The sequence below is a fragment of the Crocodylus siamensis genome, chromosome 10, assembly GCF_052110815.1.
Source record: "Crocodylus siamensis isolate JL-2025a chromosome 10, ASM5211081v1, whole genome shotgun sequence".
In the NCBI taxonomy this organism is placed as follows: Eukaryota; Metazoa; Chordata; order Crocodylia; family Crocodylidae; genus Crocodylus; species Crocodylus siamensis.
The window spans coordinates 57,838,728-57,850,776 of NC_143404.1; the positions used below are offsets into that span (position 1 = coordinate 57,838,728).

At 45.4% G+C, this 12,049-nt stretch overlaps 1 protein-coding gene across 1 annotated transcript; it reads right to left on the reverse strand.

The window, feature by feature from the left end:
- Positions 1 to 389: 389 nt before the first annotated feature.
- Positions 390 to 6,600, reverse strand: OCSTAMP (osteoclast stimulatory transmembrane protein). The gene is made up of 3 exons (XM_090064085.1): positions 6,578 to 6,600; positions 3,969 to 5,013; positions 390 to 743 (listed from the first exon to the last, which is right to left on the reverse strand). Exons 1-3 carry the CDS (start codon positions 6,598 to 6,600, stop codon positions 390 to 392), a joined length of 1,422 nt encoding a protein of 473 aa, XP_089920211.1.
- Positions 6,601 to 12,049: the final 5,449 nt, after the last annotated feature.

Here is a 12,049-nt window from a genome sequence, read left to right on the forward strand (position 1 = left end):
ATTTTATGAGCCTCAAATTTTGCTTTTCTTCACATCTTTGTGACCTGACCCTTTTCTAAATAAAATATGCAATCTTGTTTTTACATTTTTGCAGGGTCTGGGGCCACATTTTATTTTCATCAAAATAACCTTAGAAATTTGAAAATGCTGATTTTTTGTAAGAGGATCATTTTTGTTGTAAAACAGTCTTAAGCTGAGCAAAAATAAATATGTAAAATTTACAAAACCTATAATTTTCAGATTTTGTCATTCTTTTCCACATCCCTAATTCTGACTCAGAAAACAAAACCCAAGCTGCATTATCCAAGATGCAGTTGCTGTGGAATCATATTTCAAGTATCTCATTAGCTCCTGTCATGATACCCTAGATGCTCCAGCTTGCAGGATCTTTATAAAACGGCTTTCCTTTCTGAAAATGCTTCCTGCTCCTTTTTCTTGTACGTCTTTAATAGCTTGCTATAGAGGTAATAAACTCTTTGCTCTTCTTGGCTCTCAAAGAAGGAGGCTGAGATTTTTCGGCACAAGCGGTGTGCATAGGTTTCCAGAAATATCATAGCATATATAATGCAAAAGAGCAGTCCAACAACAAGTGCCACAGAGTTGTTAGGTGGGCTAGCCAGCTTCCTAGTGCAGTCAGCAGAAACAAAGGTCAGATTCTGATGGTAACTTCTTTGAAAGTCTACAGCCGTTGGTCCTCCGTAAAGGAAAAGACTTGAGAGAAAGGGCACAATGTTTACTTTGGCCTGAAACAAAGAAAATAAAAGCTTCAACACAAATCTTAACAAGTAATCTGGCCGTTACGAAATATCACTTTGTCAACGGGAAATCACTGTTATACTTTATGCAGGTTCACTGAGACTGGGAGCTTAAAATGTATACATTCTGGGCTGTGACTGAAAATGATAATATGCTTATGTGGGCATATTATGGCAGCGGTAGTTCACTCTTCAGAATGTGGGTTAAATAATTTCTCAGTCCATGAGTTTCTGGATATAGATTGTAATTGGATTTAATCACCAATGGCAGCTAGAAAAAAACAAGCTAGATGCATCATGAGGTGATTATACTTGCTTCTGAAACATCCAGAAAAAGGGAAAGGAAATATTAAAGCAAGAAGATTAGAAAACAAGAAAGAAAAGAACATTGGAAAAGGATTTTAAATATATTGACACTGGAAAGAGTCCAAAAGGGCAAATGGGCCTAAACAGGGGGGGAAAAAAACTATTAGGAAAAGATCTAGCATATTTTGGGCATTGTATAATCATGTGTAATCATGATTTAACACTAACCAGTCTCTGACGCAAGTCATCACATGAAGTCTGAGGAAGTGCTAGGATCCTACTTTTTCCAGAGGAGGAACTTAAGTATCTGTAGGTGTATCTACACAAGATGCTTTACTGTGCAGTGGACTAATCTAGTGCACAGCAAAGTGGCACCATGTATATGTGCATGGCATTTACTGCACAGTAAATTAGTCTACTGTGCAGTTCACTAGTACCTGTAAATACAGACACTAGACTAACTGCACAGTAGTTACTGCACAATAGTGCTTGTGTAGACACTGGGGGGAGCAAATTTGCTCTTGGTCAGCCACACCAGTAGAAGGTGACAGGGGATGGGGGAGTTCTTTGTCCCTGGTCCTGGTGCTGCAGCCAATCAGAACTGGGATGGACTCGCTCTCTGCCTAACACCCCTCTGACCCCCATCCTGGCACTGCCTGGCTCCCAGCTCCCCACAGGAGCTGGGAGCAGAACAGTGCCAGAACTGGGGAGCTTCCCCACTCAGGCAGGAGCTTGCTAGCAGTTGTCCTACTTGTAGGGCAGCTACTGGTGAGCCCATTGCTGGGCTGGGATTCCCAGGAGTGGGACAGCTTCTGGTGAGCCCCTGCTGGGTGGCAAAGCCCCACTGGGCACAGGACTTGCTGGCAGCTGTGTATCCTTATGTGCATGGGGTTGGGAGAGCTCTGGCAGCTGCAGCGGCAGCTGTCTCCTGGCCCCATGCACATCAGAACCCCTCCCAATGTGCATGGGGCTGGGAGACAACTGTTGCTGCAGCTGCCAGAGCTCTCCTGGCCCTTGCTCATTGGGAACAGCCCCCGTGCCCCCTGCCCACCCCTGGGCTAGCATCCTGGGGGAGCCTGGAGCTCCTCCTGGCTGCCACAGGGTTGCAGAATAGGGCTGCTCCCATTGGGAGTGGATTTGGTCCTAAGAGGTTGCATATGTAGATGTGCTCCCAGGGAAGATTTCATAGATTTCATAGACATCAGGGCTGGAAGGGACCTCGGGAGATCATCGAGTCCAGCCCCCTGCCCAAAGGGCAGGAAGTCAGCTGAGGTCATAGGATCCCAGCAAGATAAGCATCCAATTTACTCTTGAAGGTGTTCAGTGTAGGTGCTTGAACCACCTCCACTGGCAGACTGTTCCAGACCTTGGGGGCTCGGACAGTAAAGAAATCCTTCCTTATGTCCAGCCTGAAACAGTCTTGCAGGAGTTTGTGACCGTTCGACCTCGTCATCCGTTGGGGTGCTCTGGTGAACAAATGTTCCCCCAGATCCTGGTGGCCACCCCGATAAACTTATAGATGGCCATCAGATCACCCCTGAGCCTACGTTTTTCCAGGCTAAAGAGTCCCATGTCTCTCAGCCTATCATCGTAAGATCTGTTTTCCTGACCTCTGATCATGCGCGTGGCTCTCCTCTGGACTCTCTCAAGCTTCTCCACATCCTTTTTGAATTGTGGAGCCCAAAACTGGACGCAGTACTCCAGCTGCAGCCTCACCAAGGCCGAGTACAAGGGGAGAATGACGTCCCGGGATTTGCTCGAGAAGCATCTATGGATGCAAGCCAGCGTTTTGGTCGCTTTATTAGCCGCAGCATCGCATTGCAGGCTCATGTTCATCTTGTGGTCAGTGATGACCCCCAAGTCTCTTTCTTCTGTAGTGCTTTCCAACGTAGCACTGCCGAGCCTATAAGGATGCTGCAGGTTTTTCCTCCCAAGGTGGAGAACCTTGAATTTTTCGGTGTTAAACACCATGAGGTTCTCATCTGCCCATTTGCTGAGCTTGTCCAGGTCAGCCTGGATCACCCACCTATCTTCTGGCGTGGATGCTTTGCCCCAAAGTTTGGTGTCATCGGCAAACTTGGCCAGTCCACTCCTGACTCCAATGTCCACATCATTAATGAAGATGTTGAACAGGATGGGTCCCAGGACAGAGCCTTGAGGGACCCCACTGGTCACAGGGCACCACGATGAATGACTGCCATCAATTACAACCCTCTGGGTCTGACCACAGAGCCAATTTCCCAGCCAGCGGATCGTGGTGGAGCCAAGGCCACAACTGGCCAGTTTGGCCAAGAGGTGATCATGGGATACCAGATCAAAAGCTTTTTTGAAGTCAAGATATATGACATCAATCTCTTCTCCCTTGTCCAGGTGATAGGTCACCTGGTCTTAGAAGGAAATGAGATTGGTCAAACAAGACCTACCCGCAACAAACCCGTGCTGGCTATCCCTTAGGATGTTAGCCTGGGCCAGTCCATCAAGGATGGCCTCTTTAATAAACTTTTCTAAGATTTATTAGCAAGGAAAGCTTGCTGTGCAGTATTTTACTGATTACCTGCACAGTATTTTGGTGCACTGTAAACCTGTATTGCATTAATAGCACATGTAGATGCACCCTGTGAGAATTAAAAGCATTCAGCCCCTCAGACGAAAGAGCAGGACTATGAAGAATGTGGCCTTATACAAATATATATATGCCTTTGGAGTGTGCTTGGGGACCACTTTGTGCTTCAGATGTCACTGTCCTTCTGAAATTTGTTCTGTTTATCTAACTCAGACTTTTAGCTTTAGCTGGTAATGAAAGCTGGGCATTCCTATATTTAATGACATGGACTAAGAACACGAGGATTGGTATTATTAGTAATACTATTATTTGAACTAGTGAACCTAGGATCCCCAGTCACTTACATTATATTTTATGTTGAGAGTTACAGGCACCGTGGGAAGCTTAACCACCTCTTTCATTGCTGTGTCTGCTAAGTAGAAGGCAATGTGGTCTGTTGCTATGATCACCACTGTCAGCAGCAACACCAAAGTGAGAAGCATCATGCGCATGAGACACACCATTGTTTCCTCCCGCGAAAGCTTCAGGCCAGTTGATTTGATCAGGTTTTTGGGCAAGCAGGCCAGCAGATTGGTTGTTTCCTTCTCCACAGCTAAACACTCCAGCTTCTTGGTGATATAAATGTTGTCAAATTGGAGGTTGGTGAGATAACTTTTCACATACCAAGCAGACTCAAAAAAAAGAAAGAACATGAAGAAGCCAGCCACCACCCTGTTGCTTATGAGGACTGCACCCTTGACCAGCAGTTCAGCAGCAGAGAAATCTTCTTTTATCTTTTGACCAGCAAGGCCCAGCTGCTGCCTAATTACAGAGGTATTTCTATCTACAAAAAGCTGAAAAGGTCCATTCATGGGCTTCCAGACTAATAAGTTGTCAAAGACTGGTTTGATGTGGTGACCAAACTCCCAGGAAGCTTTCCCCAACAGGGCAGTTGAATTCAGAAGACTCTCAGAGGAATTCTTACAAATGCACTTAATAACCTGCAGTATGGTTTTAATGTTTTCCATGATATTTGGTGTTATATTAACTGCCACAATCATGAAGCAGGTAGACAAGAGAAGCTTCCGGCCTTGTTTAGTACCTATTGTAGGCACAATAATAGTGAACATGCAGCGGAAAGGATGCACCAAGAAAAGGGCCACTAGAAACAGAAAACTGAAGAAAGCAGCGGTTGCAGCAGAGAGATGGGATGGATACTCTAGTGAAGCGAACAACCAGTTGTAGAAGAGGCCACCTATCAAGGCTGTGATGCAGCAGCACTGCAGAAATAAGGCCAGGAGCTCATTGCAGCTGGATGGAACTGGCTTAGAGTAGGTAGACCATGCGGCTGATACAACTCCCTGTATCTTTGGAAACAGAACATCTTGGCAGTAGATCCAGCCTCTCCACCTGCACAAAAAGAACCAATGGCTGCAATGATACAAACCAGAAGTCTGTGTAAAACAGTCAGGGAGAGGGGAGGCAGAGTAACATCCAGTACCAAACAGTTCATGATAGAAATGGGACAAAAAGACTCTATCCAGTGACTTTCCATTATTTTTCTGGGCACTGGGGAGGGTGTAAGAGTGAGGATACAGTAGCTGCAAGAATGTGGCTTCTTTGAAATGAAGTACTAATAGGTCTCCTTCATGCCTGTCTTTCCCTGAATATAACTTCTTTCTCACTTCTGTCTCTCTCTGCAGGCTGTAGAGCTTTACTTAGCATCTGGGACTTGGGAGACTTTCCTTCAAAACAGAACAGGAAAATCATAGGACCTCCAGAGGCCAACTAGTTCAACCCTCTGCCTGAGGCAGGATCCTCCCTATCCAAGCTATTCCATACAAATCATAATCTAAATGGTACATAAGACTACCCTCAACCCTGACACAAGATAGACCTAGCACCCTAACTTGCCACAGGTAAAATAGGGGAACTATGGCAGCCAATGTCCTACTTCTATAAAATGTTGTCAATATATGCTCAAAAGATCCCAGGTAGAGGGCCACCCCCCCTGCCCCCAACAGAAGAAGGCAAACCTACCCTCCAACACTCCCCCCGCCTTCCCGCCCCCCCCCCCCCGACCATATAAATCTGACCATTCCTTCCTGAACCCGAATATGGTAAAAATCTCAAAGTCTTTCTTGGAAGCTCAATATTAGTAAATTGCAACTCACTAGCTCTCTCTCAAATATAATGTAGAAGAATATTATACCTGGTCTGCAGACTCTTTGGTACAAGGACAGGCTTTTTGCTTTTGTGTTAATACTTAGTATAATAGGGTGATGACCCATGACTGGAGCTCCTGATACAGTGGTACAAACAATAGTACTAATAACAACATCAATACTACAATTATTATAATTGAGCAAGGCAGATTCTCTGCAATTAGTCAATATTTGATTATAATCTGTGAAGGTAGACTGGGATCTTTTCTTCTTTATAACATAAAAACCAGGGGACATCAAGTTAAAATGTGGCAAATTCCAAAGGCTAAAAGGCGGTATCTTTTCACACAATATGTGCTCATGCCTAGAGAAAGTCACCAAAGATAAGAATTTCAGTATTCTAGAAGCATTGATTGAACATTTAAATGAAAAGTAGGACTCCCCAGGATTAATAAAAACAACCATTCTTGTAGCAGTGTTAAACCTTGGGTTCATGAAAAAGGCAGTCTCTAGCTGTTAGAGATGTGGATGAGATTTAGAGGGGAGCAGACTGCCCTGCACGCTGTGGGCTCCATATACCCTTCCCTAAAGCCATTTCTTGCCGGCCACTGGTGGAGACAGGCTTCTGGATTAAGTGGCCGCATCTATTTTCTGCATCCTGTAACTCACATCAAACATAGCCCCTGTTATTCTTTGGGAAGAGCATTTTGAAAGAGCAATTTTGGAACAGCTTTTCCTTGAATGTTCTACAGATACCAAGTCGGTTTCGTAGACAGTGTGAGATTGAGATAAAAATGGATTCTACATACCTGGATCTGTGAAGATCCCCCATGCTCCACCGTAAGTGCTCGATGCTCCAGCAAAATCTCTTGCCACTTAATACATTCAACAGGAAATCTCAGGGATGACTCTCAAGAGATACGGGCAGAAGATCTAGGACAGAGGATCAGGTAGGGCTAGAGGAATTTTAAAATGGTTCAAATCATTGTAAAGGCTGGTAATTCCCAAGGTTTGCAGGCAAGAGAAACAAAAAGACTCAAATAAATGGAATGCTAAAAAGCGACGGCGGAGTTCTGCTTGCACCTTTTCAGGAACATCTGCTGAAGTATATACACACACAAAAGCCTTGTGGTTTAAAATCCACAGAGGCTATTACGAAGCACTGCCCACCGAAAGCAGAAGTGTGAGGTGTCTAAAAGGAACCAATTACATGGGTTTTGCGCATGTGGGAATTTATAACATTGGTCACTCTGAGTAATATTTATACTTCAGCGTAATCCTCTTTTTATTTTATTTTTTCTGGAGTCTTTTATTTGCAAGTAATTTTTTGCTCCCTAATAATACCTGTCTTGGGATGATACAGGATTTTGCTGTTGCTGTTTTAAGGTGAGGAACTCATTATCTGCCCTGCTGAATTCACCCTATCTCGCCATACTTTCCATTAACCCTTCAACTTCCATGTTTTACAAAAGTGGTTTTAATTTGGCCATTTTTACCTCCAGTCACATCAGGTCCCCTTCTTCCTAAGTAGGGTTGTATTGTTTCTGATAGGTATAGTACAGTGGATTTCAAACTGGTTCTCCTGGTCTGCTTTTATAAGGTCGATCTATGTTCACCAATAGTGATTGTTGAGCTCTGAGGTGTGGCAGGTGAGGGCAAGACAGTCATGTGCCACTCTAGTAGCATGAACTACAATGCCCAGAAGCCTGCAGGGGACAGGAAGAATGAACAGCAATGTGCACTACAACTCCTAGAAGGTAGAAGGGGGTAGAAGAAAGCAGAGAAAGCAGGGTTGGAGCATGGGTCACACAGCAGTGAGGGAGATGTGTAGCCACAGAGTCAGATGGAGTGGCGGAGCTAGGACTGCAAGCTGCAGCAGCGGGGCTCAGATGTGGAGCCCGAGCATTTGGCATTTAAGCATTTTATGGGACCAGAGGCTGGTCTGGAGCCCTCCGGAGTCATGGGAAGGTTTAAGGTGCTCAGGTGCATATATAACAGTGGCTGAATCTACACAAGTGGCAGACTGTGCAGTTGTGTTACTGTGCAGGCATTACTGTGCAGTACCATCACTGGACATTTTTTTCCCCAACGCTACAGCACGGTAACATCGAGCTACTGTGCAGTAGTTCATTACTATTGCACAGTAGTATCATTTCACGGCTAGTGCCGGCAATGCTGCTGTGCTTTAGCAATGAGTTACAGCACAGTAGCTTGTTGCTACTGCACCGTAGCATCTCATGTAGATGTGCCCAGTGTTAGTGTTTTCTACCAGCTACCTGTTCTTGGGTGATTTCACCACTGTCTCACTGCTTACTTCCTGTTAGCCAGATCCAAAGTATATCTACCTTAATGTTAATGTTTATTGATCTGTGTCTGCACTCCTCTCCTTAGCCCATTGGCTTGTGACTGTAATCCCCATCATATATAAAAGTGGGAACTCCTCTTTCTGGCTCTTGTGCCAGTTCCTGGAGTTGCGGAGTTTGATACAGACATTAGTCACAGTATGTAATGCAGCTGACAGGTGCTCAGCAACTACAACCATATGCACAGTGGAAGAAACTGATAAAACAGAATCCAATTTGATTGCTTAAAAAAAAAGCAAAATGTTTTTCCCTTGAAATCTTTCAATGAAAAAGTTCATACTCAAACAAAACGTAAATGTTTCCTTTCAGCTGGCAATTTTCTGCCATTCAGGTCTTTAAAAGTGAAAAGGTGTTCAGTGTGGGATTTTTGGTTCCCCTCTTTTCTTCCCCACCTCAAGCCATCTCTATAGACAAGCAAACTGCATTTGCACTGAATGCAGCTGCTCTAATCTAAAGCTGGTCATTTACCTGCCACAGGAGAGGTGATTTAGTGGTTAGAGCCTCAGTTTGGGAGTCAGCTACTTTGAATTCCTATTCCCATTCCTGCCAATGACTTTCATCCAAGCCTTGATCATCTCATTTCCCTTCTCTGAGCCCTGCCTTCCCCATCTAAATATTAATACTACATGACCCACTTCGCAGAAGAGGGTATGAGGCTTCACTGATGTTTATACTTTGTTGCATAAATGTATCACACTGAAGGACCATATATAGTACTGCCCTGGCTGCGTGGGGTAAAGCGTTGTTTCTGTACGTCTCAGTCTGAGCTAAGTGATTCAGAGACACAGAAGAAGTAGATACCCTGAGGAAGTAGGAGCAATCATCACATGGTACTTTGTGACCCGCAGTCATAACATATTAGGATATCATTAGTTCTGCTCTCATCCCAGCTGATTTTCTTCTGCTTTGCCTACGCGAGGAACTATTAATGGGAAAACAGAAAAACCCAGGGGAGCGTGTTTCTATGCCCCTATAAATAAAACAAAAACAAAACAAAGGAGAGTTTTCTATTTCATTAGTTTCTTTTTTAAATCCTAGTCATGGGTTCCTTTTTAAACCTTGTTGCATCATAAAAATAATGTTACAGCTGGGGTGGGAAACATAGCTACACATAGATTCTGCTGTTTCAGAGGATCTCAACTTCCACCCAGAATCACTCCTTCCTGACCTGTGTGGCTTTATGCACAATACTACCCGCTTGGGAATGGTTCTGTTGCATCTATAGGTCTTTACCATCAACTTCAATATGAATGCACCACATGGGAACAGTAGGGTCCAAATATCCAAACCTACCAGTACTTACTACATACAGCATGCTACGTTAGCTATGTACAAGCCTGTTTCAGAAACTAGCAGCAATTTCAAAATAAAACAATTTTGCATGCAACAATTATTTTCTGGACCACATCACATCTCTAGATAATTTTAAGTGATGGGCGCATGTACTGCTATCAGTGTTTCTTGCTACTGCGTAGTTGTGAACAGCCATTTTACTGTTCATTTCTGAAGCACCCTCCTACATAGGCTAGCACTCTGACCTGGGGGGGGGCAGCCATGGAGGGGAGCAGGGAGGGGTCAGAGCAGAGCTCCCCATGCAGCGTGGGCTAGTGGGGGGCAGCAGGGATCGGCCCCCCCCACACCTGGCAGCACCCGGTATGTGGGGCCTTTTTTTTAAAGAGCCAGGAGGTGGGGCAGCCATGGGGGGACTGGGGGAGCATGCAGGGGATGGGGCCTGGCAGGGTTCCCCCTGTGGTCCCTTGCCTCCTCCTCCAACCCCCACCTCCCCTGCTCCCTACTTACTGGCATGGAATCCGGGTCCAGCTCCCAGCTGTAGTGGGCGGGGACTGCCCAAATTGCTGAAACTCTCAGAATCTTTTCCGAATCATTTGGAGAGCTTCAGGCCTTTTGATTGGACCCTGATTTGGTTCAGATTTGGAGAGTCCGCCACCAAATACGGTCGAGTCTCCTCTGAATTGAATCAGCACAGCCCTAATTACCAGCTACTAACTGACTCTGCCTGTTGCTTCAGCAGGGACTGTAGCCAGCATGTGGTCTGCTAGCTAATATGCAGACGCCTCCTCAGCAAGGCAGAGGAGAGGGGGGATTCCTGCTCAGCAGGGAGTGGTGGGGGGGGGGGGGGGGGAAGCAGCCCACAGTCTCTGGAGCTCCAGCCAGGGAGGAGAGGGGAGGGGGCCGGCCAGTTTCTGATCACTTAAACCCATTTATGTGTAATGTCTGTCCCTAGCCTTAAAGGCATATTACCCATTCCCTGTACACGACAAATTCCTTAACTATTATCAATCCTGCCTGAGATAATTCCTAAGCAAATGGCTGTAACTAGATGCCACTCTTGTCTCCTACTATAGAGCTGTTTCATCCCTTCCATGCTGGAAAAGCAGAAGGAGCAGCAGTGTCAGCGTCACAGAAATTTCCATCACATGTATTGGTGACTTCCATCTCTTCTGTAAAAGGCTGTGCACCCATTCTGATAGCCTCCTGGGACAGGTGGAAAACAAAGCTCCCAACTCCAGAAGTGATTTTACCAGGCAGGTGTGAGTTGCAAAGATCTTAATAGCACTAAGGGCCAGGAAAGCCTAGTAGGATTCTCTCACCTGCCTTGCCATGTATCACAGACCCAGTTATCTTGGCCAAGCAACTTGCAGCTGAGTTACAGTAGATCTTTTAGAATGACTGGCACCTTTGATTTAAAGTCTCAAATGACAGGGACTGTGCCATAAACTGACGATAGCTCCCTGAGATCAACTGGCAAATTAGACAGATGCCAACACACAAGCCCAGTGAAATCTCTCTATGGTTCTTGATTCAGTTGCTTGCCATTACGCTTGATATGGGCTTGATATGTTCTATGGGACCTATTTCTGTTTTCTGGAAAATATACATCACAGCCACAGTGTTACACTAAAAAGACTGCTTCTTCAGCCTGAAGTTATTAGCAGCTAATTCCAGCTCACTTGCCAAGCTGTTAAAACCTTGTTAAACATATTTGAAATAGTTAATTTCTGTTCAATTTTCATGTGCTCTTTGTCCTGTTGTGACATGTAATCTCAGCTTGTTTCTTTGGATGTGAACTCCCTTGTGCCTCCCACTCCCAAGTTGTTCTCATGACTCCCAGGCAATGGAGGGCAAAGGCTGCTGGAGTAAATGCCACGTTCAGATTCCTAGATCCTGTGGGGACTGGTGCCATAAAGATATCACAGAGAAAGAGAGACAGATGCAAAGAGGATAGGGATGGGTTGCGGGGTGGGATTCACAGCAACAGCTAACAGATTCATCTGTTCTGGGCCAGAGACTTCGGTGCAGTGTCATCAGTCAAGCCGCAGTATAACTTGAAGCAGCCTAGTGCTATTCTCTGTAACACAATTGCTCTGGAGATTAGCTGTTTGATATGGCATCCAGCCCAAACCTCCTCTTCCCTCATCTCATGCCTCCTAAGCTTGGAGGCTAGAAAGAGGGGAAAGGAGTAGGCTCTGTTTTTGCCTGTCAAAGGATTCCCCCACTCAGAGAGTCGGCCTTCTCCCACCAGGTTCATAGTCAGACAGCATGTGCGTAATTGCCAAGCCATGCGATAGTGTCCTCGGTGGCCATGTGCAATTCCTGTAGTCTACCACTGAACTTAGTCAGCGGGCAGTCATTGCCAATAGGTGACATGCTGTTTTGCCACAGCTATAGTCTGGACTGTTGTGAAGATCCCAGTAGTGGGGGTTGGCTGCACACCGACCTTGCCCTGTCTGGAACCTATTCAGCAAGCCCCACTGACAGCCCACCAGGTTCATAGCCACTTTGGGACAGCAGGTAAGCCCAAACAGGTTCCTGCATACAAACCTCATTCACTTGTATGGCTCTTTGTTTGAGCTAAAATTGTTACTTTACAGACAAAGGTAATGTAACGTTGGCTTT